This window comes from Lonchura striata, chromosome 18 (genome assembly GCF_050655825.1).
Source record: "Lonchura striata isolate lonStrDom1 chromosome 18, ASM5065582v1, whole genome shotgun sequence".
NCBI classification, from domain to species: domain Eukaryota; kingdom Metazoa; phylum Chordata; class Aves; order Passeriformes; family Estrildidae; genus Lonchura; species Lonchura striata.
In genome coordinates, this window is record NC_140720.1 from 14,872,195 (window position 1) to 14,899,306 (window position 27,112).

Below are 27,112 nucleotides of genomic sequence, written 5' to 3' on the forward strand. Positions count from 1 at the left end.
CCAGCCCCGCCCCGAGTGTCGCAGCCCCGCGGTGCCGCGGAGGCGGCGCAGAGCGGAGCGGAGGATGCTGCGGGCGGGGGCCGCCGCCAGCGCCGCTCCCGCTCCCGGTGCCGGTCCCGGTGCCGGTGCCGGTGCCGGGCGGGAGCGTTCCCCGCCGCCCCCCGCCCGCTGAGCCCCGGCCCGGCCATGGGGGCTCTGACCAGCCGGCAGAACGCAGGGGTGGAGGAAGTGGATATCCCCGCTAATTCCGTCTACAGATACCCCCCGAAATCCGGTGAGCCCCCGGGGTGTCCCGGGACGCCGATGGGGAGGGAGAGAGGGGAGCGAGTCGGGCAGGCACCGGCCAGGACCTTGCTCCGGGCGGGGTGACCCTGCGCACCCCAAAGCAAATTCTGACTCACGGGGGGGGCACCCTGAAAATCTGGGTCTGGTGCGGGGCACCCTGCGTGAGTTCGGCGCGGGAGCGATGGGGTCACCCCTCTCCGGGCGCCCCTTTGCCGGTACAGCCCGCTTCCCAAACTTGGCCGAGTTGACGCGACTTTAATGACATTATTCCCATCATGATTTCTGTAGCCGTGCTCTGCGGCACCGGGTTCCGGAGGCGCTTTTTATAGCCGGTTACTCCGGTGCCGGCTGCTCGGGAAAATCCTGGGTTTAAATTCCCGGGAGGATGAGGGAGGCTGGGCTGGGAGGGATTGGAGGGGATCCCTCCTTCCCAGGGCTGTGCCCCATCGCAGCACCCCAGCCCCTGCCGTGGGGAGCCTTCCCCTTCCCGGCTCCTCTCCTGCCTCCAGGCTGGTGATTCATCTCCCGCTCCAGAATCCGGCCCTGTCTCAAACCTTGTGCGTGACCTTGGAAAATCCGTCCCTCCCCTCTGTGCCTCGGTTTCCCCTGCAAGGGCCGGGCTGAGCGGGTGTCCGGGGGGGGCTGGGGAGGGGTGATGGGCTCCAGCCCTTGGGTGGGCAGCGCTTCAGAGCCGCAGAAATACCGGCACCGGTGGGTGATGCCCCGGAGCACCGTGTGTGCACGTGAGGAGATGGCACAGGGTCCTTACAGCACTAAATGTTATTCATAGGGAACTATTTTGGTAGTTAATAGGATAAGGAAAACGCTGGGATCGTTAGCGCTGTGACAAATTATTCACTAATTACAACCAAAGACCTCCTTAGCAAGAATTACAGCCAGGACAAACCCTGCGCTTGTCCTGAAAAGCTGTGCTTGCCTTTTTTTTTTTTTTAATTTTGATCTAAAATAGGTTGCACAGCTGGCTGGAGATGGCTGATCCTTGACAGCCTGGCCTCCCGCAGGGCTCCCCCAGCTCCCCCTTTGACATGGCTTCAAGTCACTTTGATGCCAGGTGAGGCTGGACCAGCCCATCCTTGGGGCTGCTCTTGGTAGGGACGGTGTCTCCATGCATCACAAGTTTACCCTTTAGGACCCTGTCTTATTTAGGGGCTCTGAAAATATCTGGGTAGGAAGGGGTGGAGGGTGCAAGTGCACCCAGCTGAGCACTTCCAAACTCATCTCAGCTGCAGAGGTCACCAGGCTGATGCTTAACCCCATCTTTCAGGGGGAGCCTGGGGCTCCTGGCTGTGCTCAGCTGGCCTGGTCCCGCTGCTGGGGTCTGGTCCTGGTGCTGCCCAGGGTCCTTGGGGAAAGGGCAGGAGGTGCCCAGGTGACACAGCCATCTGCACTGGGACAAGGGCAGGCTGGTGGCCCTGGGAGATTATGGCTGGTTTGCCTTTAATCCGAGTGGGATTTGCCTTCAGCGCTGCCGGCAGCCCAGGGAGGACGTGCTGGGCAGCTGAGCTGATTCTGCTGTGGCAGCAGCACTTCCCTCACCTCAAAAGCCAGCTGGAAAGAGCCACTGGTTTGGAAATGTGGTTCTGGGGGGGAATCTCACAGGACCTTGGGGCATTTCCCTCTGGCTGTGATGTGCCTTGGGCTGTGGGCTCTCTCGTGATGGCCAGTGCAGCCCCTGGGAATAGGGCAGCTGTGTCCTGACCCAGTTTAGCATCTCCCCATCCTGGGAGTCCCATCCCCTTCAGACAGAGTGTCAAGGGGATTAGTTGAACCATAATTTTTCAAAAAAAGGCTGAGATTTACTTCTGTGGCACCTCTGTGAGGAAGAGCCAGCAGGGGCTGTAGATGGAGCCCACTGCCTGGCTGCTGGGATGGCTTTTGGGGCAAGTCTCCAGCTTTCAGGTGCTGTCCCCGGCTGAGGTTGGCACTGAGCTCCCCTGGGGCACGTGGGACTGTGAGCAGGGCCCTGGCTGGGGGCAGGAGCACGGGATTAATGCAGCAGTGGCACCCCGGTCGTGGGGGCACAGCCCAGGGGGTGGCAGAGCCGTGGCAGGCGGGCGCTGACGCAGCAGTGCTGTGGACAGGGTTTGGCCTCAGCTCCGGCTGCCGCTGGCTCTGGCTGCCCTCTTTAGAGCACAGAATTAAATCCAGGGCTGCCCAGGGGCAGAGGCACCCAGAGCCTTTCACCAGCCCATCCCAGCACCCTGTGCTGGCACCCACGGCCGCAGGGTGACCCTGTGCCAGCACCACGCCACGGCCACCAGCCTGGGCTGACTGCAGGCTGTGCAAACCCGGTGCTTCCCTCACCAGGAGTGTGGGGATGAGCTGGGAATGAGCTTTTCTGTTTTGGCAGCTTTGGAGAGTGGGGCTGTAACGTTGGAGAGTCAGAGGCTGCAGTACCAGAGCCCAGCAGGGCAGCGGTGGCTTAGGCACAGTGCAGGACGTGTCACTGCCAGAGCCATGGGCACAGCACACACAAGGTCCTCACCCTTCTCTGTCAGCTGGACAAGGTGGCATTGCTGGCACTCACGGGGAAAAGGAGCTGCCAGATGTGTGCTGGTGCCAGCAGATATGCAGGATACCCAGAATTTTTTTTTTTTTTTTTTTTTTGCCAGGAACCTCAGGCAATTGGGGTTTATTCCTCCTTTCCAGCAGCTGCTCTGTGCAGCCCTTCCCGAGGCGTGGCTGTCCTTGACAGGCTCTCCTGCCCCGGGAGTAGGTGTTGGATTTACACTCAGCCCATAATAAGGTGGCTGTGGCTGGGAAGGTGCTTCCCTGCCCCCCAGCCCTGTCCAGGGAGTCACTGATGTGCTTCTGCCGATGCCCTGGGCTTTCCTGTGCTGCTGCTTCCCTGGAAAAGCCTGGCACGCCTCCAGCCTCTTGTTTGACAGCAAGGAGGACCTTTCCTGGGAGACAGCACAGAGCTGGTTCTGCCTGCTGTCAAGAGGGAGTTGAAGCCTCTGGGGGATGTGCTGGGAGCCTGCAGCACCCAGGGATGCTCCCAACCCCTGGCAGAGAGACTGGGTGATGGCAGCGTGGTCCTCACCTGCTCTGCCCATCCTGTGGGAGCCCCCAGCACGCATTAAACTGCAGCTGGGCCAATCACAGGGAGCCTGTGCTCCATTTCCCAGCTTATCCTCACTGCTGGGGTGGCTTTTCTCCATGTTTAAATGTCATTTTTTTTTTGCCATCTCCTGCTCTTGCTCCAAGTCAGTGTCAGGGAAAGCTCTGGATGGCCCCGTTCTCCCCTGGCTGTGCTGTTGCAGGCAGCTCTGAAGGCACTTTGCTCTTGAGGCTTTTTTTTCCACCTGGCCGAGTCCTTCCAGGCCAGCTGCCTATAAATTATGTACATGGAAAATGGGACCTGAAAGCAGCAGGCATCAATAATTGATGGTCAACGTTTGCTAACGGGCTCACTGCATCCACGCATCCCTGCACCATGGGGCCTGGGGCAGAGCTGTGTGACCCCCCTCCTTCTTCCTGGCCCCAAGTTAGATCCCCTCTACCCCTCCCCTTGGGCTTTGGGCTCCCTTTTGGCTCTCAGTGCAATATTAAAGCCTGATCCAGCCCGGGACAGTGCCTGCCTCTGTTGGAAGCTGATTGCAATACTCACAAGCAGAGCTGCAGCCCAGGCTTAACTCCTTTATCTGTGGTCCCCAAATGTTTCCTTTTGGGGTGCCCCCAGGGGGGTGCAGATGGATCTGTGCTGATGTGTCTGGGGTTTTTATAAGCTGGACCGTGTCCCTGTGCTGTCAGGATGCAGGACACTGTGTCCATATCTGACTGACTCCTGGTGCTTCTGCTCACCCCTTGCTGCTCCCCATCCCTGTCCACCCTTCCCTTTTGTCCCACCTCACATCCCAACCCTCCTGCCTGGCCAGTTCCTGTGCCACAACATGCTTTCCCCACACAGACAGGGAGCAGGCACCAGCTGTCTCCTGGCCAGCCTGGGAGGAAACTCTCCTTTAGTGGGGACGTGCCTGACCTGGGGGCTGCTCCCAGCTCGGGGCTGGGACATTCCTGGTGTTTTGGCCCTGTGAGGGAAGAAAGAACCCTGGTCATTGCCCAGCGTTCATCAGGAGCACTCTGCAGGCAAGGTGCTGACCTCCTGGAGGGTCTGCAGGACCCCAAAATCCTGCCTCGCACAGGTGAGCCCTTCCTAGGGAAGGCTGCAGGCTGAGAACTGCCAGAACTCAGCTCAGCTGTGCTTTGCCCACCTTCCTGGTGCAGCTGCAGCCCATCTGGGCAGTGCCTGGCTGTGGCCACGCTGCCCTGGCTGGCACACGAGGTTTTGGGCAGGAGCAGCCCTGGGCTGTGTGCCTGCTCCGTGCTGCCCTTCCCGGGGATGTGGGAGCCAGCCGGGCTCTTCCAGGGCTCTCAGGCAGGTCAGGCTGCCCCAGGGGCCATCTCCTCTTCCTCGATGGATGAAGGTCAGGGTGACCTTGGGTGGCTCAGGCCATGCTGGGGCTCCCAGGGGTTTCCCAGATAGGGAAAGGGGAGCAGGCACTGTTAAATCCCAGGGATGGAGCCAGCGCTGCCCTGGGGCTGGCCCCTCCACCAGCCTGAGACAGAGTGAAAATTTAGCAGGGTAAAAATTGATTTAGATTTAAGTGAAATGTGCTGTTTTGAGCTTGCTAACATAAGTAAAAGATGCTGTCTAGTTTAGTAACTGCAACACTAGCAAAGTTGCCTTAGCTAAAGAGAAAGAATAGAAATTTTTAAGCTAAAAAAGTAAGAGAGAACAAAGACAGTGTTGAGTGACTTAAGAGTTTTTTCTGTACTTTTTGACAAAAATTGAGTATAAGTGTAACTAGCTGTAAGTGTAACACGAAATTAGTAGAATGAATATGCATGGACCTATTGTGAAATTCTATGCATATGGAAATTAGTTAAGGGTAATAAAAAAGGATCAGGAGTTAGAGTGGGGCATACGTCTGTTGAAGGGCAATGAGTCTCTAGCACTGTCTAGCACTGTAACAAACATACAAATCTTTATTGGAATTGTGGGGTTTTGATTTTTCATCCGCGTTTTAAGCCTGGTGCTGGAGCAGGTGGGATGCTGGAAGAGGGGAGGGCAGGCAGGGAGTGTGGCCCTTGGCAGCCTCTGCCTGCCTGGGGGCTCTCAGCGAGTGAGCTCAACCAAAAGTGCTCCCAGCAAGGTGATCCTGGCGACAAAGTCACCTCGGAGCCATCGATGGGCAAAGTCACCTCGGAGCCATCGATGGACAAAGTCACCTCGGAGCCACCGATGGGCAAAGTCACCTCAGAGCCACCAGTGGACAAAGTCACCTCAGAGCCACCAGTGGACAAAGTCACCTCAGAGCCATCGATGGGCAAAGTCACCTTGGAGCCATCGATGGACAAAGTCACCTCAGAGCCATCGATGGGCAAAGTCACCTCGGAGCCATCGATGGGCAAAGTCACCTTGGAGCCATCAATGGGCAAAGTCACCTCGGAGCCATCAATGGACAAAGTCACCTCGGAGCCATCGATGGACAAAGTCACCTCAGAGCCACTGATGGGCAAAGTCACTTCGGAGCCATCGATGGGCAAAGTCATCTCGGAGCCATTGATGGACAAAGTCAAAGTCACCTCAGAGCCATCGATGGACAAAGTCACCTCAGAGCCACTGATGGGCAAAGTCACCTCAGAGCCATCGATGGGCAAAGTCACCTCGGAGCCATCAATGGGCAAAGTCACCTCGGAGCCATCGATGGACAAAGTCACCTCGGAGCCATCGATGGGCAAAGTCACCTCGGAGCCATCGATGGACAAAGTCACCTCGGAGCCATCGATGGGCAAAGTCACCTCGGAGCCACCAATGGACAAAGTCACCTCGGAGCCATCAATTTGGGGCTTGGTGCCGCTTCATCGCCTGGCTGGAGCCCTCCTCACTCGGGCTCTCTCTGTGTTCTCATTGCAGGGAGTTACTTTGCCAACCACTTCATCATGGGCGGGGAGAAGTTCGACTCCACGCACCCCGAGGGGTACCTCTTCGGCGAGAACAGCGACCTCAACTTCCTGGGGACCCGGCCCGTGGTGGTGGGTACCGGGGGGACCCAGGGCTGGGGGGACCTGGGGCACCTGCACGCCCCTTCCCAAAGCAGTGGAGGCTGTGTGGGTCATGGGGTGTGCTGGACAAGGCTGCTGGCTGTCCCCCTCTGTTGCTGTTGAGGCAGGATGGGAATGAGAAGACTCTGATCAGAAGGCTGCTGAGAGTACAACTCCATTTATACAGAGCTCTGCAAGGACCAAATCCATTGGTTCTGAAGTGAAAACAACCCACAGCATTGGTGCAGAGTGCTTGATGCACAGTGATAGAACTTAACTATAAACAGTGTGAACAACAAGAGAGATAAAGGATTATTTACATTCTTTCCCAGCTTTTTCCTAGGCTTTTGCCTGGCTAGAAACTCTCAGTTTCTTTCTTTGACTGAATCTGAGACCCACACCCCTCCAAGGGCAGAGCCAGCCAAGCCCGGCTGAGTGGATTCTCTGATGGCTCATACAAGGGTTGGGTCCCTGCTGCAGCCTGTCTTCTATCAGGGACTAATGGTGAAGGGGAATCGGGCTGATTTAATCCAATTTCTCTCTCATTTCCTCTCCAAGAGCTGCATTTCCTCTTGCCTTCCCCATCTCATCCAGGAGCCATATGCCAGACAGGAGGGCACATGGTGGGGGGCATAACACAGAAGCCCTGGTGTGGTTTGGGGTAGTAGAGCAGCTTGGACAGGAACAGATGAAATTACTCCCCAAGATGTAGCAAAGAAGGGGAGGAAATAAAATAAAAGTAAAAAGGCTGGGGGTAGGTTGGGGCTGGGGACAGCACAGATGGGTTTTGCAGTGCTGGGTGCTGCCAGCTCCAGCTGGTCTCAGGGCACAAGGGAGCCCAGCTGGAGGGGTCCCTACACTCCAGGCTCCTGGAGATGGTTTTTGTGCTTGCTGCCTTTGGAAAGGGAGGAAATGAGAGCAGGGATTCAGGCTGGGAGTGATGTCCCCCCACATCTGGGTGCTTCTCAGCAATGGGGCAACTCACCAGCACTGGCTGGAGGAATTTGGTGGGGGGTTAAGTATTCAAAAGATTCAGGGTGAGGGCTTAACAGAAAAACTTGCCTGGTGCTCTGGCCCAGCTCTCAAGCATTGCCTGCTGCCAGTAAAGTTCCTGTTTCCTCCTTGGAACTGCCTTTGGTAGTGTTTTGGCAGCATTGTGTGGTCCTTCAGCAGGGAAGGGACCAGCCCTGGGCTGTGCCAGGGCAGGGATCCCAGCAGAGCCAAGGTCAGGAGCACCCACAAAGCACACCAACACTGGGTGGCCAAAGCAGAGCCTTTCTCTCCCTCCTCTGCAGTTCCCCAGAAAATGAGACGTCAGCACTCAGGGTCTCTTCCAGCTTTGAGTGTTGAGAAATCCTCTTGATTACAGTAAAAGCCTCTAAACTGCCCAGTGAGCAGTTCCCATGTCAGCAGAGCAGCAGGGAAGGCAAAGGAACAGCTTGGAAACAGCAGAGAGAATTAATACAGCATCACGAGCTAAATTGTCCTGCTCCAGTTTAATTACTGATGGCTCTGGGCTGCAGAGCTGTGCCAAAGATCCCATCTCCCCGGGGAGCAGGGGCAGTTCTGGGGCTGGACTTTTGGGTCAGGCCAGTTTTGGGGGCTCAGGGAGGAGTTGGGGAGGATCTGTGCTGGTTCTGGTCCAAGCTTGTGTCCGGGCAGCACTTGGGCCTCTGATGCTGCCTCCAAGCCCTGTCCTGATGCTTCTGGGCTGTGACACTTTTGCCTTCTGACCTTCTGTGAGAGCCTGGCTGGGCTGGAAACATTAAGGATGGCCACTGCTTCTTGGTGGGGGATTAATTTTGGGGATTAAGGGCCAGGTGATCTAGGAATAATTGTGTCCCAAGTCCTCTATGAGCAGAGCACTTTGAGCTATGAACAGCGCTGGAGGCTGTGCAGCTTCTCCCCTCCATGGATACACGATAATCTGGATTTTCCAGCTGGGAACGGGTTCCCAAGGGGCTGGGAAGGGCGTTGCAGGTTTAAGTAGCTGCCACCATGCAGGGGCTGAGGAGCAGAGAAGCTGCTGGAGGCACACAGGGGAAGCCAGGAGCTGTTGAAATGTGCCACTGGGTTTCCGTGCCCACGCAAAGCTGCTGGAGTTTGCTCGTAGAAAAACCCCAAGACAGACTTTTGAGGGTGGTTTTTATTTCACTTCAGCAAAAGCTGCACCAAATGTTGCTATAGGCACGTGGATGAGGTTCTTCACCACAATTGTTACCCTTTTTTTTTTCTGTTGTGTTTCAGCTTGATTGAAGGTCAGGAGATGCAAAACGTCCTCTGAATAGCCCCTTTCTGATATGCAAAGTCTGGCTTGTAAAATTTAATTAAAAAAAAAAAAATCTAACCACCCTCAAAAAGTGCTTTTCACACGTGGGAGAGTGAAAGAGCCCGAAGTGGTTTCTGCAGCACAAAATTTGCCTGTGGCACTTCCCCATCCTGCCCAGCCCCACGGCCCCTGTGGGTGGCACCAGGGGACCTGGCTGCCCCTTCCCTCCTCTGTCACCCACCCCTGGCTGCTGCAGGAGGGGGGTGCACCCATGGGTGCTTTCCCTGCCGGAGCTGGTTTGGGTATGGTTTGACTGGGTGAGGTGCAAACAAGGAATTTTGGACGACTGCATTAGTCTGAGTAACAGGGGACGTATCACGACGTGGCACAACCTGTCATGACACGGCTCAGCTTCAGCCTGGAGCGTGTTCTCACTCTCTCCCCTCCAGCTGCAATGGGTGACTCTGCAGGTGCTCAGTTCTGCAGGTGCACTTTCAGTGACTCATAAAAAAGTTCGTTAGCAGCAGTTTAATGACTCTGCTGCCCTTTTCCCTTCCTGAAGAGGATGAGAGCAGTGGGATTCAGCTCCACGGTGCTGGCAATTCATGTGCAAAGCCTCTGGTGCCATCAGCCATGCTGTGCCCAGCCTAGGCTTTAATCTGCCTTCAGTGGCACCTGTGGGATGCTTGGACGTGGTGATGCCCAAGTGCCAACAGGAGCTGCTCAGCACCCCTCAGGATGCCCAGGCCACCCCAATTCCCTCTGTGGGGTGTTGGGTTCGGGTCACTGGAGGGGTCCAGAGCCCCCATGTGCGTCTGCCTTCACCGGTGTCTCTCTTGTCCTAGTTCCCTTATGCTGCTCCACCTCCTCAGGAACCCGTGAAGACCCTCAGGAGCTTAATCAACATCCGCAAGGACACCCTGCGCCTGGTCAAGTGAGTGCTGGGGGCTGCCAGGGCTGCTGGCCACGGGGCTCTCATCTTGGAGGGATGGAGGGAGGGATGGGCTGCAGCCCTTCCCCTCCTGCCTCCTGCATCTCTCATCCTGGAGGGATGGAGGGAGGGATGGGCTGCAGCCCTTCCCCTCCTGCCTCCTGCATCTCTCATCCTGGAGGGATGGAGGGAGGGATGGGCTGCAGCCCTTCCCCTCCTGCCTCCCGCATGCCAGCACAGGCAGTGCCGCAGGATTAAAGGATTTTAGCGCTGCCTTTGAAGTGCTTGGCTTCTTCTTCCTCCCCCACCTTCCAAAGGCTTTGCTGGAGGGTGTGAGAACCCCGGGCTTGGTCAGGGGTCTCATGTGGTGGTAAAGTCTCTCCTCCAACCTGTGCTTCCAAAGAAAAACTCTGCAGCCTCTTGTTGTTCAGTCTCAAGGTAGTTTATTGCGAGTTATCTAAAAGATTTTCTTCTGGGGCTGCTGTGGTTTGCTCACAGCTCAGGCAGAGGCACACACACACCCTGACATCCTCTCTGACCCCGACTGCTTCTTCTCTCCCACCCAGGGCTGCTGCTGTCCTTTATACGATATATTACATATTAGATGTTTACAGTTTTTCCCCAATGCTATTACCTATATTAAATGGTGCTTTTCTACTCTAAACCAATCCATAAGTGCCAACATCACCAAGAACATGGAGGCAAGGAAGAAGAAGGAGGAAGAACAGGATCAGCCCACTTTCCTCCATCTTAGAACTTCTGACCCCCATGCACAAAGTAAAAACCCCCTGTACAGGTGCTAAAACCCCCCTGTACAATACTAAACTTCTACTATACTATCTAACCCTTTGTGACTGTTTGTTCCACCTCCAAAGTTGGTAACTCATTCCATGGCTCAAACTCAAAATCCCAGCTGTTTCCAGCTGCCTGCCAGGGTCTAAAATGCTTCTGACCAAGGCCTGGAACCTCTAAAAATGTCTGAGAGACATTTTGAGTTCCAACAGAGGGAGGCTGGGGATTGTGGCAGGGCGGGGGGGATGTGGATTAGGGCTGAAATCTGTGAAACCTGCAGCACTTCCCAGCCTGCAGGCGTGACCCCGGCCGTGCCAGGCACTCCTGTTGTGCCTCAGTTTCCCCTAGTGGAGGGCAGCAGCCCCTTTTGGTGCCGAGGGGATTAGCACCCCAAAGCCTGTCTCCTGGACCTGCTGTGCCCCCCAGGTGCTCGGAGGAGGTGAAGACCCCAGGGGAAGAAGTGAGCAAAGCCAAGGTGCACTACAACGTGGAGTTCACCTTCGACACCGACGCCCGTGTGGCCATAACCATCTACTACCAGGCAACTGAGGAATTCCAGAACGGGGTGGCGAGGTGAGGAGCCCCAGACAGGCCTGTGTGTCACCCCCCAGGCCTGGTGTGTGTCCCTGCCTGATGGACATGGAGCCTCTCCCCCGAGGATCTTTCCTCTTCAGGACAGGAAACAGCTAAGGGTGGTGCTGAGATTGGAGGGGGCTCCTTGTTTCCCCCAGGTGCCACCACTGGGTCCTTGCCAACCTCTGCCACTTCCTTCCCTGTCACATTCTGCTCCCTCTTTTTACCTTCAGGTCAGAATTGAGACCAGGGGAAATAATTTTTCCCCCCGAGACCCCTCCAGCTTGTCTGTAGAGTTGTCCTGTCCCCTCCTATGCTGTGCTGGCTGCCCTGTGTATACTTTACCCTGTGGATCATTTTAGCCTTTTTTAGAACTTCTTACCTCAACCCCAAGAGGCATCTGGGAGGGGAGGAGTGACCCACCCCTCCTCCTTCCATTTTCCTGGCATCTCCGTGATCTGGGGAGAGCAGCAGGGGTGTGGGGACACCCGTGGTGCCCTGACCCTGTCCTCTCTCCACGGGACAGCTACACCCCCAAGGACAACAGCCTGCAGTCCGAGACGGTGCACTACAAGCGGGGGGTGTGCCAGCAGTTCTGTGTGCCCTCGCACACCATCGCCCCCTCCGAGTGGAGCGAGGAGGAGGTGGGTGCCCCCAGCCCCCCCATCATCCCTGCAGGTGGAGGTGGGGTGAAGCCTCAGCACTGCTCCATCTCACCAAGCCTCCCCTGTCTCTCTCCAGCTGGGCTTCGACCTGGACCGTGAGGTTTATCCCATGGTGGTGCAGGCAGTGGTGGATGAAGGAGAGGGTGAGGATGGGGTTGCTTGCTGGGATGGCCTTTCCCAGTTTGCTGGGCAGAGCCTCCTGCTTTTCCTCACTGCTGTCGTGGCTCTGCCCGTCCCCTGAGCCCTGCGCGTTCCTTTGTGTCTTGCAGAGCACAGTGGGCACTGCCACGTGCTGCTGGCCACCTTTGAGAAGGTAAGTGCCAAGTGGGGCATCCCCCTCCTCCTACCTCATCACCCCCCAGGTACAAGAGCCTGGAGAATCCCTGGGAATCAGGATGGTGCTGCTGGGCTGGGGATGTTTCAGGCTGCTCCTCAAATCCTGGGACTATTCCCTCATTTTAGGCACCCACTTCTGAGACGTTTGGGCTCAAATCCATCTCCTTCCTCCAACAAGCTTTGCAGTGTGTGTGACCACCCACAGCTACCTGGTGCTGGACTGTCAGGAAAAGCCAAAATTCCTACAAAATGGGCTTGTTGGGAGTGGGGAGGGAGCAGTGGCAGCCACAGGGTGGGTGGGTGCTCTGGCACAGCAGCCCAGAGGTGCCACCCATGTGCTCTTTCCTCCCTCTAGCACAGTGATGGCACCTTCTGCGTGAAGCCCCTCAAGCAGAAGCAAGTGGTGAGTGTTGAGGTGTCCCTGAGGTGCAGGTGTCCCTGCACACCCTGCAGGGGAGGCACTGAGGGGTTTTGGGGGGCCCCAAGAACCCCAGCCTTGCCCCTGCCTCCCAGGGAGTGCAATTTCAAGGTTATCAATGCAAAGAGAACCTCTGGATTTTGGGGGGAGGAGGACTGGCCCAAGCAGGGGGTGAGGAGGAGCTGCAGTGGCTCTGGGCAAGGTGTCTGCTCCTCACCCCTTCCCCATGGGATTGCAGGTGGATGGTGTGAGCTACCTCCTGCAGGAGATCTACGGCATCGAGAACAAGTACAACACACGGGACTCCAAGGTGTGTGCCTGCGTCCCAGGGTCTTCCCTCATCCCCTCTTCCCTTCCCCTAGCACTGAAACGTGCTCAGGGCAGGAGTTTGCATCACAGCACGGAGCTGGTGATGCCTGGGGACATTTTGTGTTGGCATCAGAGCTGGTGGAGGCAGAAAATGGAAGGATTGAGCTTTTCCCCCCATTCTTTGTGGTCTTTCCACCCCATTCTTAGATGGGGCTTAGATGGGGAGCATGGGGCTCAAAGCATGGGATGTGCCTTATGCTCTGCTCTCATATGTAAAAACTGGGGTGAAAGTTTGGGTTTCTGTTTCCTTTGGCCTCACTCCCAGTCTCCTGGAGGAGAAGAATGAAGTCCCAAGGGGTCATTTGAAGAGCAGGGAGCTGATGGCCACAGGCAGAACTCTCTCTGAGCACTCAGCCAGTATTTTAGAGCACCCACCCTGGTGCCACGTGGGCCGAGCAGTTCCCTCTGTGCCCTGGGCAGGTGGCCGAGGACGAGGTGAGCGACAACAGCGCCGAGTGCGTGGTTTGCCTGTCGGACGTCCGGGACACGCTGATCCTGCCCTGCCGCCACCTCTGCCTCTGCAGCACCTGCGCCGACACCCTGCGCTACCAGGCCAACAACTGCCCCATCTGCAGGCTGCGTGAGCCCCGGGGAGCCTGCTGGGGCTGGCAGCTCTGGAACGGGCTGGTGTCTCTGGGAATGGGCTGGTGTCTCTGGGAATGGGCTGGTGTCTCTGGGAATGGGCTGGAGTCTCTGGGAACGGGCTGGTGTCTCTGGGAACGGGCTGGTGTCTCTGGGAACGGGCTGGAGTCTCTGGGAACGGGGTGGCAGCTCTGGGAATGGGCTGGTGTCTCTGGGAATGGGCTGGTGTCTCTGGGAACGGGCTGGTGTCTCTGGGAACGGGCTGGTGTCTCTGGGAACGGGCTGGTGTCTCTGGGAACGGGCTGGTGTCTCTGGGAATGGGCTGGAGTCTCTGGGAATGGGCTGGAGTCTCTGGGAACAGGCTGGCAGCTGTAGGAATGGGCTGGTGTCTCTGGGAATGGGGTGGCAGCTCTGGGAATGGGCTGGTGTCTCTGGGAATGGGGTGGCATCTCTAGGAACGGGCTGGCATCTCTGGGAATGGGCTGGTGTCTCTGGGAATGGGGTGGCAGCTCTGGGAATGGGGTGGCAGCTCTGGGAATGGGGTGGCAGCTCTGGAACGGGCTGGTGTCTCTGGGAATGGGCTGGAGTCTCTGGGAACAGGCTGGCAGCTGTAGGAATGGGCTGGTGTCTCTGGGAACGGGCTGGTGTCTCTGGGAACGGGCTGGTGTCTTTGGGAATGGGGTGGTGTCTCTGGGAATGGGGTGGTGTCTCTGGGAATGGGCTGGTGTCTCTGGGAATGGGGTGGCAGCTCTGGGAATGGGGTGGCAGCTCTGGGAATGGGCTGGTGTCTCTGGGAACGGGCTGGTGTCTCTGGGAATGGGGTGGCAGCTGTAGGAATGGGCTGGTGTCTCTGGGAATGGGCTGGAGTCTCTGGGAACAGGCTGGCAGCTGTAGGAATGGGCTGGTGTCTCTGGGAACGGGCTGGTGTCTCTGGGAATGGGGTGGTGTCTCTGGGAATGGGCTGGTGTCTCTGGGAACGGGCTGGCGTCTCTGGGAACGGGCTGGCGTCTCTGGGAACGGGCTGGTGTCTCTGGGAATGGGCTGGTGTCTCTGGGAATGGGCTGGTGTCTCTGGGAATGGGCTGGTGTCTCTGGGAACAGGCTGGCAGCTGTAGGAATGGGCTGGAATCTCTAGGAACGGGCTGGCATTTCCCACCCTCCAGCTCTGCAGTCCCTCTAGCCCCACTGGGGATGCCCCTGTTGGGAAATGGGGTGTCATTTTTCACAGAATTCACACAATGACCAGGTTGGAAGAGACCTTCAAGGTCATCGAGCCTAACCCAGCCCCAACACCTCAACTAAACCCTGGCACCCAGTGCCACATCCAGTCTGTTAATCACATCCAGGGATGGTGATTCCACCACCTCCCCAGGCAGCCATTCCAGAACTTTATCACCTTTCTGTGAAAAACGTTTTCCTAATATCCAACCCATGTTTCCCCTGACACAGCTTGAGGCTGTGTCCTCTGGTTCTGTCAGTGCTGCCTGGTGAGAGCCCAACCCCACCTGAGCTCAGCCACCTTTCAGGAGCTGTGCAGAGTGACAAGGTCACCCCTGAGCCTCCTTTTCTCCAGGCTGAGCACCCCCAGCTCCCTCAGTTGTTCCTCACAGGTTTTGTGTTCCCAGCCCCTCACCAGCCTTGTTGCCTTCCCCTGGACATGCTCAAGCATCTCAATGTCCTTCCCAAACTGAGGGGCCAGAACTGGACACAGCACTCGAGGTGCTGCCCACCCAATGCTCTGGGAATGGGCTGGCATCTCCCACCCTCCAGCTCTGCAGTCCCTCCAGCCCCACTGGGGATACCCTCTTGGGAAGTGGGGTGTCATTTTTTGACAGGTCTCCTTTTGATGCCTGGTTTTTACCCCTCCCTTTTTTCCCTGCTGCCACAGCTTTCCGAGCCTTGCTTCAAATCCGAGCCATGAGGAAAAAGCTGGGCCCGCTCTCACCCACCAGCTTCAACCCCATCATCGCCCCGCAGACCTCCGACTCCGAGGAGCACTCGGTCAGTGCCTGGCTGAAGGTGGGACCCTGGCCTCTTCCTTCGGGATGGGGAGGTTTGGGGATCTGTGTGTCTCAGAGGATTTATTGCAAATTTATCTTGCAAAAATGCAGGGTTGCTATTACAAAAAAAAAAAAGAAAAAAAAAAAAGAAAATGAAGAAAGGTTTTTGGCTGGGTGTCCATTCTCTAGGTTTGAGCTTCTTCCTGAGCCATCTTGATCCCACTGGGAGGGACCAAGGGAGGAAATGGCCCAGGGTGATCCTCACCCTGTTAGTGTTCAGGAACACACATAATCATGGGATACGATTATATGCAGGTATTTTTATTGAGAGCTCTGGGAATCAGGGATACAGACCCAAATCTGACTCCGACACGGCTTTCGAGCTGAACGTATTTTATATTCTATCGTTATATAACTTACATATTAATTATTAAACTTATACTGTTCTATTGTATACATTGACACGAGTTTCTCGTGATCTTTCTTAGGCCCCTGACCACAGTTTCTCATGATTATTCTTACGATTAAACAGTAATTATATTTAATTACTAAACAATCATCACATCTAACAATTATATAATTTATCGTGTACTAGCTACACAGGTGCACTTCTAGCGAGGTACAAGGTCTTCATGTACTTAGGGTATTTATTTTCTTTTCAGGGCCTACTAAGCTTAATTTTCCTTTTAACCCTAAACCCCCGTGATTTTAAAACCCTTTTGCTGCCAACCCCGTGCCCCCCTCTCCGCAGTCCTCGGAGAACATCCCGCCGGGTTACGAGGTGGTGTCGCTGCTGGAGGCCCTCAATGGGCCGCTGACGCCGTCGCCGGCCGCGCTGCACCCACGGGCGCTGGGGCACCCCCCGGGCGTGGGGACCCTGCCCTCCTACGGCACCGATGGCCCCCCGCCCCCCCTGCGGGCCCTGGCACCCCTCGAGCGCCTGCCCGACTGCGGCCCCCCGGGACTCAGGCTGAAGAAGAGCATCTCCAAGTGGGTACCAGGGTGGGTGCGGGAGGCTGGGGGTGCTCGGGGGGTCTGGGGGCTGTGGGCACGGGTGAATCCCTCTGCTTTGCCCCTTTGGCCAGGTCCATCTCACAGAACTCCTCCATCCTGCCCGAAGAGGAGGATGAGAAGTCGTGCACTGAGTCTGAGCTGACGGTCTCCAGGAGGAGATCCCCAGCCCGGCATGAGGAGGTGAGCACTGTCCAAGGCACTGGCCGGGCAGCAGGTTTGGAGGAGGCTTGGGACTGGAGAGACTGGCTGGAGTTGCCCCTTCTGGCTCTTCCTCCATCCATGAGAACGCCTGGAGGAGATGGGCCATCCATGCTGAATATCCCCTATCCCATCCTTCCTGTGGGCTCCTCTTCCAGGAATGTGGTGCAACGCCCGAGAGTGAAAACCTCACCCTGTCATCATCAGGAGCCATCGACCAGTCCTCGTGCACTGGGACACCCCTGTCCTCCACCATCTCGTCCCCAGAAGGTACAGCATGGAGGAGCTCACAGGCACTGGCAGGGCAGGAGAGTGGCATCATGATCTCAGGACTGTCACACTGTGGCATGGCCCCTTCTTACCCTGCCATGGACATTGGATGGAGCCCTAGGGTGTCACCTTTCCTTTGTCACCTATAGACCTGGAGATGGGAGTCACAGGGGCACTCATCATGCCTGTTTTGTCACCCTGTAGACCCAGAAACAGGGAGCTGTAAGCCCTGGGGACCTGCTGCTGGCAGCTTTGCACCCATCACATCCCCATGGCATGCAGCCAGTTCTTCCTCTGCACCCCACTACTCCTCATTAGCCCCTCTTCCATCAGTGGGTGCTGTGCCATGACTCCCACCAGTGGGTGGGGGGGTCCAGCGGCCCCCTCAGCCCCTGCTCTCCCCCAGAGCCTGTGAGCAGCAGCCTGGCTCAGTCCGTCATGTCCATGGCCTCCTCCCAGAGCCAGCACTCCCAGCTCAGCACCGACACCATGTCCTCCATGTCTGGCTCCTACATCGCCCCTGGCACAGAGGAGGAAGAGGAGGAAGAAGAGGAGGGAGACATGCTCCCCTCGCCCACGGCCGCCAGCGCCACAGCCTCTGATGGAGAGGTGGGGACTGGGGCTTGTTGGGGGAGCCCAGGCTGGAGAGCTTCCCCATGGGATCTAACTCCTCCTCCAAAACCACTGGCACCAGACTTTTCTTTTTGTTTTCCTTCCCTCTTTCCCACCTTCCTCCTACAGTCAACACCTGTGGAGTCCCCAGATCTGAATTTTGTCAGCATTTCTGCCGAGGAGCGCGATGCCGAGGTAACCGTAACCATGCCACGAGGAGCTGGGAGCTGTGGTGTCACCCAGCACCGTGGGGGGATCCCAGCTGTGCCCATAACTGGGAGCTGTGGTGTCACCCAGCACCATGGGGGGATCCCAGCTGTGCCCATGAAGGGGGAAACTGGGCAGCTGGCACCACATTCCCCCAGAGCTGGGGTGGGGAACAGTCTGCCCACGCATCCATGTCCCTGTGGGCTGCCCTGGGGATGGATGGGGCTGTGGGGCAGTGCCCCACTAGCATCCTGATCCATGGGGGCCAGGGATGTTCCCCCACAGGGGCCTGGGGACAGCCCCTGGCACAGCCCCGGGCTAACACTCGCTGCCTCTCGCCTGTGCCACAGGGCAACGATGTGCTGGAGGACGAGGACGCCTCTCCCACGCAGGAAGACGGTAAAAGGCCCTGGGTGGCTGCTGTCCCCCCACTTTCAGCTCACTGTCACAGCGAGTGGGAGGTGCTGTGCTGTCCCCAGCTCCCCGCTGCCATCAGGGAGAGCCCTGGGGACCCCGCGGGCACTGGAGTCAGAGGAACATCTGTCACAGTGGGGACACCCACGGGGGGCTGAACACCAGTGGGAGGGGGAGCCAGCCAGCCACGGGGACCCCAAGAGCTCAGTGTGGGACATGGAGCAGGCCGTGGTTGGTGTGCAGGACCCAGTGGTTTTTCCAAGGAGCCAAATGGGAAAGAGGTTTCTTTCTGCATTTTTTCCCTCACCAAGGTCTTTACTCACGTCTCTGAAACTCTCCCCTGTAGAAATCAGTGTCTGGGCTGATTCCCATAGCAAGAGGCTGCAGAGCTGTTCCCTCTAGGATGCTTTCCTCACTTTCTTTGGCCTGTCCTCAATGTGCTTTTGCAAGTCAACACTCGCACATCGAGGGCTCCTCTCACCTCCTCCCTTGAGCTCAGACAGCCAAGGAGAGAGGTGGTCACCTCCATGCCATTGGCCACCAACTGCCCTGGATTGTTTTTGGGCAACAGGGAGGCCCACAGTGTGTCCCCTCCCACATTTCCAAGTCTCTTTTTAGCAAAAGCATGAAAAAACTATTTCCCCATCCAAGCCGGATGCTCAGCCAAGCTGGAAAGCAGGAACACTCATGGAACACCCATCCCCAAATCATGGCCTCTGACCTGCAGAGAGGCTCGTGCTGATGGGGACACTCAAGTATAACACATAGGAGTAACCAGGGGTTGTGGTTGGACATCCATGGGCATCCCAACAACTCTGGGAGCAGGATGGCCTTTCTCCATAGGACAGTCCTGCACCTGTTCTCAGCAGGGCTACTGGCATGTTTGGGAACATCCCTCCCGAGGTTCAGTCACCTGCATCTGATGGATGCAGGTAAGAACCTGGGGGCTGATCTCTCGTAGAAGCGATGCTAAGAAGCAGGGTTACCTCCCTCATCCCTAAAAGCCTCCATCCCCCCTGCAAAAGCTTGGCTACAGCTTCTTTTGCCCCACACATCCAGCTACTGCCTCTTCCTGGCATCCACACAGCTCTCACTGCACCTCTGGTGCCGGAGGGGCTCCTGCAGGAGGTGATGGGTGCCACCACAGCCTGGCTGTGCCAGAGGGAAGGTTTGGCTGAACCCTGGGCAGGTTCACGCTCGTGCCCGTGGCCGCATCGTCGCTGTTCCGCTGCCCTCCGATGCGGCCGGTGCGAGGAGAGGAGCAGCTGGGGCCGTGCCCAGGCGTTATTGTCCACTCTTCACCCGCTCCCACCCCGATGCATCGTTTCTGTGTCATTTTTTTGTTTTGAAAGAGGCTGGGGAGGGGAGAGGAGAAGCCCCAGAAATCCCACCCCGCTGTGCACAAAGGCGACGTCGAGCCCCGGCCCGGCCGCGGCGTTAACTGCCTTAACTCCCTTCCAGGCCCGAGGACAGGCGCTTTCCTCGGTCTGAGGTGTGACAATAACAATGACACGGGCATCGCACACGTGAAAGCGCTGGACAATAAACTGTGCTCTGAGGCCTGCTTACCTGGTGAGTGGCCGTCTGCTGAACATGAACTTGGGGTGGGGGGGGACAGTTCCACTCTTCCCTGCATCCCCCCAGCCCTTTGCACCCATCCCTCCTCTCCCATCGCTGTCATTCCCACCATCCTGGCCACTGCCATCCCTGCCAGGCTGTCCTCACTGCACCCCTCCAGCCCTCCCTCTGTGGGGCTGAGCACCAGCCATGGGTCAGGGTGGCCTGTCCAGACTGGGATGTCCCCAGACTTGCTCTGCTGGGATTCTCTGTCCCTTGGCCAGGGGGCTGCAGGCACCCCAGGAGGCACCAGTCCTCCTTAGGGAGGTGGTTGTGTGGCACAGCTGTAGCCTGGTACAGGCTTGTGGTGGGCACAGCAGTATTTTGGGATGGGATGGGATGTGATCCACAGGCAGTCCAGCTGTACAGCAGGAGATGCCTGCCTTGTCCTCCTCCAAGGCCAGGGAGATGGGGTGTGTCCACCAGGTCATCTTTCTACAGAGCCCCAGCATTCATCTGTCTTTCCCATTTCTTCATGATTTCTCCTCCACCCTCCTTCCACTTTTGTTTCCTCCCAGCCTCTCTCCATCCCTTTTTTTTCTTCCTTCCCCCCCAGGCTCCTCTGTCTGTGTGAAAGTTCATGTTCGCTCTGTGCCAACACGGTTTTCTCCTCCCACGCTTGTGCCCCTTCCCTGCCCAGAGTTGCCCAGAGGTGCCAAATGTATTGAACACCCCTGGCCCCTGTGTGGAAGGGGGCAGTGGGCTGGGGACCCTGCCCAGCCCTGCAGGCTCTGCTTCCTCAGCCTGTGTGTGGGGCAACGGGCCAAAAACCAAAACAACCCCCTCCGTGGGGTCTCAGTCAATACATTTGTGGACAAGCTGAAAGCAACTCTGCCTGTGCCTTGCCCCTTCAGCTGACTTTGTGGCAGGCCCCAGACTTGCAGCAGGTGCTGGAGAGCCAAGAGGGTGGGTGAAACCCACTGGAGGGAGGGGAAATCCTTTCTACTCCTCTGCTCCTTTGGGAAAGCCTCCTCTCCTGCTGCCTTGCCTGTTCCTGGTGGTTTCTGTGCTGGAGAAACACGGCTGAGGCTCTTGGGGAGGAACAGGCGCCTGCAACAAAAGCTCTGTGTCCTCTCCATCACCCTCTGTGAGCAGCTGGCTGAGTCCTGCTGGCCTGGGGAGGGAGCTGGGGGTGTCCCAGCAGCACCTCTGCTTTGCTGGGGGGCCTGGCAAAGCATCCCTGGGCTGTGGCAGCAGCCAAAGCCAGCCTTGACTGCATCCCTCTTGGTTGTGCTGGGGGGAGGATGAGGAACGGGGAGCTTTGCAGCCCAGATGGCTCCAGCACAGGGTCAAATTCTTGCTCTGCTGTGAGGTGTGCACTGGCCTTGTCCCCTGCCTGGGCTGGCGTGCAGGAGCTGAGCCCAGCCAAGGATGCCCTCTCCATCCTTTGGCCACCACAGCTGTCCCTGTGTCCGGCAGCTGCAGCCCTCAGCACGAGCTGTGCTGCATGAGAGGGGTGATCCAGCCTCAGCATTTGTGAGGAAAAGCTGAGGAGGTGCAGAGTGGAGGCTTTGGGGCTGTCCATGGTCCCCTGGGAATGGCAGAAACTATGTTCTCCATCCCTTTTCAGTCGCTGTAGGATATGAGGCGTTTTTTCCACATAATAATGGACAATGATCATTGTTTTCTGACTTTCCTTTTTGAGTTGTACCAGTTTGTGTAGATCAGGATGTTCCAGCAGTTTTTAGCCAGTTTTTAACAATCCATTCCAGTAGGGGTTGTAGGCAAAGTGTCATATAAAACATCTAGCCTACATTTTGGTGCACAGTTTTTGGTAGGGAGTAGCTGAAGTCACCGCCTGCTCTACAGGTGAAGTTACAAATATGTGGATTCAAGCTGCTAACAAAGCTGTATCTTTGTGTCACCCACTGTTCAATTGTCACAAAGGGTTCTTAGACACACATTCCCTTATCCTATGGACACTGGGATGGTTTCAGGGTCATTATCAGGAGACATTTCAAAATGATAGGCACAGTTCTGTGTCCAAACACACAGCTTAGGCTATCAAAATATTAATTTCACTTATAAATCCCTGTCATGCTCTCACAACAGCAATCTACATCAGTGGTTTGCCATGCAGGTGTGTGATTATTCTTAAAAGCCCATGCTCAGTGCTCCAATGGATCGAATCCCATTCCTACCACAAGGATTTGGTGCTTGGTATATACAGAAGCACTCTGTATTGCTAAGACAAACGCTGTGACCTTACTGGTGATGGAGGCATAGGAAAATCTGATTGAAGACCACCAAAATTGAAATGCCCTTTCAAATTTTAATGAATAAAAGTCCCTTTTCCCATTCAGTGATTATCCCAGAACTGGAGGAGTGTAACCACAACTGAGCTGGAATACAGCTGAGTGCTAAAGACACTGCTTTGAGCAATTTCCAGACCATCAGCCAGTTGGTCACTAGCATTTGAATATTTTTGATATTTGAAGCTTATCACTGTGTGTTTCTAAGAGCAGATAAGGAAGACCTTAAGGGTTGATCTGTAGTGTTCAAATTATTAATGGTTGCACCCAGCTGATCAGTCAGTATTTCAAGACTGATATTGTTCAATGCTCCTATTCCAGTTCCCAATATATCAGTTAGATGTGTGAGGTAATAGTCTACCACCCAGTAGAGGAGGTACCTGTAAAAGATGAATGTTTTGGTCTGAGAGCAGAAACATTGTTCTGCATCCAATATTTGTTGTTGTTCAACCAATTTGAGCTTGAAATGTTCAGAGTTGATTTTATAGGTTTTGGAGAAGTTTTTGGAGCAGTTGTGGAGGGTATGCTGGGCACCCTTAAGCCATCTAGAGTACAGTCAGCTTCTATATCACAAGGAGTTAAGATCAGTATTGTGTATTTAAATTTACAGTCCTTTAGGCTCATAGTGAGACAGACTGGGGGTGTTCCATGTTTTGTGGTTTTGTTTTGGCTGTATCGTTCATAAAATCTCTCAGGGCTTGTACCCAGTTCATGACAGCCCCACTCAGTGATTGTAGGGAATTGCATCCTGGCCCATGAGATCTGTGGTGTTCAAGGGTCTCCATCTCCAAGTCTCTCAAGTCTCTTGGGCAGTCTCCAAGCTGGTGGCATTTGATAATGATGTTTTTGTCCTCTCTCTAATGGATGAAGGTGCAGGATGTGGTTCCTCAAAGCTTCTTTTGAAATCTCTGCAGATTTTAATCTGGTGGGAAAGAGCTTTGTGAGGAGGCAGAAGTCCACACTGCAGGGATTTTAGGACACGAGGTTTAACTAGAACCTTATGTGGATCCTGCAGAGCACGGGTTTTAGGGGCTGTCCCTGGTGTTCTGAGCATCCTCTGGCCACAGCCTCTGCTGGGGGCAGGGTGGAAAAACAGCTTTGGAAAGAAAAACTGGGGAAAGACATCTGCCAGAAAGGCTGGCATTGAGGTGGGGGGGCTGGGGAGATGCTGTGGAGAACCTGAAATCCCCTGAGGGCTCCTGCTGGTTTAAAGCCACAGATTTCACCAGGATGGGATTTGGATGTGCCCAGGGCAGGTCTGCCAGCAGGGCAGACCCCTCCAGCAGCACAAGGGGTGGGAGATGGGTGGGCACAGGGCTGGTACTCTGCTCCAGGGCCAGACCGTGTCCTGCTGCCCCAGCCCTGCTCCTCGGCAGCCTCTCGAGGGTGCACTGAGCAGAGCTGTGTGTCTGCACTGGAGCACTGCAGTGACTGAGGCAGTATCAAGCTCTTAATGGGATTTCCGTGTGCGTGTACGTGTGGTCCTGTTTAATTATCCATTCCCCCCGGGATCTGCAGACTTAACGTGCCTCGCTCTCCAGCCTGAGCTCGCCGTGAAAAGCCACTCGAAATGGCAGCTGTCGCCTCCCATAAATCAGCAGGCAGCAGGATTTTGTTGCTCCCCCTCTGAGGAAGCCTCAGCCCTTGGCCTTGGCACGGCCTCACACAGTCCTTCCAGCTCAGAGCCGCCCTGGGCACAGGGCTTAACCTGGCTGGAGGGTGCAGCCAAGCTGCCTTAGGGGTGCACCCCTTCCTAAGGGCACCACGCAGCCTCTGGTGGGTTTGGAGGTGGGACACAAGCCAGGGGCCGAGCTCTGCCATCCCCCAGCCCCAGCTGAGGGCTGCTGCCCGAACTGGGAGCCTGCAGCTGGAGAGGAGGCACGTGGGCACCCGGCTGCCCCCGCACCACGAGCATGTCCACCCCTCGGTTCCCCCTGGCACGAAACCCCGGGGGGCTCCACGCATGGGGACCCCTCACCCCGTGCCCAGCAGCAGCTCCCCATCCTCCCAGACCCGTTCACAGGCGACGAGACCCCCGGGCCCCCCGTCAGCCGCTCGTGTGCATGTCCCCGTGTCCCCGCGCCGCTCTCCCTTCACCGTGTGCCTTCTGGTCTCTCCTGCCACGCAGCCGCCGTGCCGGACTCCTGCCCCATTAACATTGAGGAATAGGTGAGACCACGAGACCCCCAGAGCTGCACCTGCCTCGTGCCCCGTCCCCCGGGGGGGTTGGCACTGGGTTGTCACCCATCGCTGGTGTCCCCCTCAGAAGGGGACGTGCCTTGGTGCCAGGCCTGCAGCCCCACAGGACACCTGCGTGTGGGCTGGGCACAGGGGGCACGGGTGGCCCCCTGCGTTTGGGTTATTTAAACCCAGCGATGGATATGCTGTGCTTCCCGTGTAGCCCCTCAGCATTCCTGAGGAACTGGGGGTTTGAGGGGCTCCCCCAGCCTGGAGAGGTAAGTGCAGGCACCCCCCAGCCTTCACTGCAGCCAAAACCCAACGGGGGGCTGGGGAGGTGGGCGTTACTTGGGAGAATAAATCGCATCCCCCATGGAGAAATGAGCCCAGTGCACCAGTGGGCTTTGGGAGCCCCTAATCCCCGTTTTCTCCCCCCAGGCCCAGAGGCAGCCAACAACAACGTGGGGCTGCAGCAGACCTGGCCCCGCTGCCCCCCTGGCCCCTGGGAGCCGGAGCGTGCAGCGGCCGCCCTGCCCAAGTGAGGGCTCAGCCTCGGTGGGTGCACAGACACCCCTGCCCACCCAGGGGGACCCTGGTGTCTGGGCACCGTGGGCATCGTCACTGCCACCCCTTGGCTGGACCAGGACTGATTTTCAAAAGAAAAGATGGTAACCTCGACTTTTCTGTGGGGGCTGAAAGCCATGTTACTTTGGAGCTCCCTACTAGCACCTTCCCATTCTCCAGCCCCAACAGGGACAAGCTGGGGTCCCCTCCTGCCCCCCCAGTCATCTTACACCCCCAGGCTCCTCTCTCCAAAGTGTGGAGCAGATGGGACAGGGTCACCTCGCCAAGGCAGTTCTGGGATGTGGGGACAATGGGGGATGCTGTTCAGGGGTGTGTGCTGTAGGATGAGCATTGGGATTGGCATCCTTGGTGCATGAGCTGCTGACTTTCATGGGGGACCAGCCCCACCCCAGTTTTGCTGGCCCATGCCCCTGCCCTGCCGTGCACTGTGCCCAGGCCACGGGATGTCCCCATTAATGCAGTGGCAGTAATGGTGCCCCCACAGCTCCCCTCCCTCTGCTTTCCTGAGCAGCCTCTGGGCCCCTGAGGTGTGGCAGGGGTGGGCAGGAGGCCTGGTACTGCCCCCAGCCCAGTCACCAGCCCGTGGGGCACTGACAATTTATCCTCTCTGTCTTCCGCCCTGCTGTGAGCTCAGGGCTCTGGGCTGTGCCCTCTCTCTGGAACAAGTGCCAAAAGTGTCACCCCCATGCCACCCATCCTGCCCTCCCCGTAACACGTTGTAGCAAGGGGTGGGTGAGGGTGTGGGAGCTGCCCCCATCTCCATCCCATCCCTCTGGGCTGACAGCATAAGTGGATTTTGCTCCAAGGGCAGACACACAGGGATAGTAAAGCAGGAGGAATAAAGCCACAGACCTTGGGGGCCTGGTGGGGCCGCTGGCAGTGCCAGGCTCTGCTCCAGAGAGCACCAGGGACAGTCAGAAATCACTTGGAGCCCCATCAGACCCTGCATCCCAAGCTAGCGGGCTCTGGGGCTGTTTGGGGCAGCCCAGGGTGGGAAGCTGAGCCTCCCTTTTCCCCACCTGGTTTTGTCACATGGCTGTGGCAGCACAGGCCACCTCCTCTTTGCAGGACACAGCTGTGTTTCAGAGCCACCTTAGCACAGAGATGTTCGTGCACTGAAAGCAGCATCCCTGGAGGGGGTGGTGTGGGAAGCAGGTTCCCAGTGCCACCCCCACAGGCTGTGCTGATGATGGCTGTGGCTCCCAAAGAGGGGTGCAGCCCTTTTTGGAGCTGGGGGTGTTTTCTCTGGCTGGCTCACAGCCAAAGCCATGGTAGCTGCTTGCTCTGTGGCCCCACTGTGGGTCCTGCCAGAGGTGGGTTTGGAGCCAGCCATCCCACTGCTCTCTCCTCTGGGCTGGCTGTGTCTCCTCTAAGCTCAACAGCTCCCAAATTCCTCCCTGGGACCCCAGGGCTGGGCGCTTGATGTGAGGGGGGTGACATCTCCAAAAGGCCATCCTGTGGCATGCGAGGTGGGAGCTGCAAACAGCAGGGAGGGCTGAAGTGGTGGGGACAAGCCTTGTGCCCTGTTTGGGGGGACGTGCTGGGTGTCCCAGCCTGAAGGAGCCACAGCACCACACAGGGAGAGCTTTGGAGGTCGTGCTGAGCTGAGAAAACCACGGCAGCCATCTCTCCCCTAAGTCTCAGCACGGGCAGGGGAGAGAGAACCGGGCTGATGCTCCAGGAGCATCTCCTCTACCAAAGCCCACCTTCCTCGTGGTTTCAAAGGGGACAAGGACAGCTGGCCTGGCACCCTGGCACAGGCTGCTTGTGGCTGCCAGCAGAACAAGGAGGACTTAGGAGAGACCGTGAGGGTTTTCTGGCTCCTCGGAGCGGTGAGAAGGCTGCAGGAGCGGCCAGACAAACACACGGGGTGGGCGCTGGGTGGAGAGGAGCCGGGAGGATGCTGTGGCCGAGCGGTGCTGCTGCCTGGCTGCCAGCAAGGAATCCATCCTCTGGGTGGCACAGGAGAGACGGGATTTGGGCGTGGGTGACATCAGTGCCGTCCTCGGCCACCCAGAAGGGACAAGGGGCAGGCAGGAGCTGCCAGCGCGGCGTGGGCTGGAAGGTGGCAGCCCCTTGTTCCAGCGACCCACGTGTCAGGGATTTAAGGAAGGAAACCAGATTGCTGCTTATGATTTTGCTTTGAGCATGTTTTGGATTTTAAGAGTATGTTTAATAAAGGGTATCTTACGTGGACGAAGTGTCCAGAGTCATTTTGTGGTGGCAGGGTGAGGGCAGTCAGGGTTTGGGGGATGTGGTGTGTAAAAACCCTTTTTGGCTGGGAGCACCCACTCACCTGTCACCCAGGCACCTTCTCCAAAACAGCCCAGCTGATCCAAATGTCCTAAAACACTTCTCAACCTGCATTCCCAACTATCCTAAATACTGCCAGGATGGAGAAGGGGCAAATGCAAACTAAACCTCTGCAGGAAGTCTGGCCTGGGGTAGAGGCATCTTCCTGCTCTGTGGTGTGGGTG

The 27,112-nt window shown here is 57.0% G+C and overlaps 2 protein-coding genes across 6 annotated transcripts in view; one reads left to right on the forward strand and one right to left on the reverse strand.

Moving 5' to 3' along the window:
• LOC146765845 (uncharacterized) overlaps positions 1 to 27,112 on the reverse strand; it is a 189,074-nt gene that overhangs the window by 14,716 nt on the left and 147,246 nt on the right. The window lies entirely within an intron of this gene.
• On the forward strand, positions 42 to 26,831 carry RNF157 (ring finger protein 157). 5 transcript variants are annotated; one of them, XM_021541686.4, is made up of 20 exons: positions 43 to 274; positions 6,227 to 6,345; positions 9,469 to 9,557; positions 10,773 to 10,919; positions 11,446 to 11,563; positions 11,661 to 11,727; positions 11,854 to 11,897; positions 12,276 to 12,323; positions 12,577 to 12,648; positions 13,128 to 13,287; positions 15,177 to 15,289; positions 16,040 to 16,278; positions 16,374 to 16,482; positions 16,659 to 16,770; positions 17,177 to 17,379; positions 17,512 to 17,577; positions 17,940 to 17,988; positions 19,465 to 19,575; positions 24,001 to 24,041; positions 24,489 to 24,728. In XM_021541686.4, exons 1-19 carry the CDS (start codon positions 187 to 189, stop codon positions 24,039 to 24,041), a joined length of 1,995 nt encoding a protein of 664 aa, XP_021397361.2. In that variant the 5' UTR covers positions 43 to 186; the 3' UTR covers positions 24,489 to 24,728. The 5 variants fall into 5 exon arrangements, with proteins under 5 accessions (XP_085413110.1, XP_021397361.2, XP_077643470.1 ...); XM_077787344.2 differs by lacking the exon at positions 24,001 to 24,041 and having other exon boundaries at positions 24,489 to 26,831; XM_085556987.1 differs by lacking the exon at positions 19,465 to 19,575.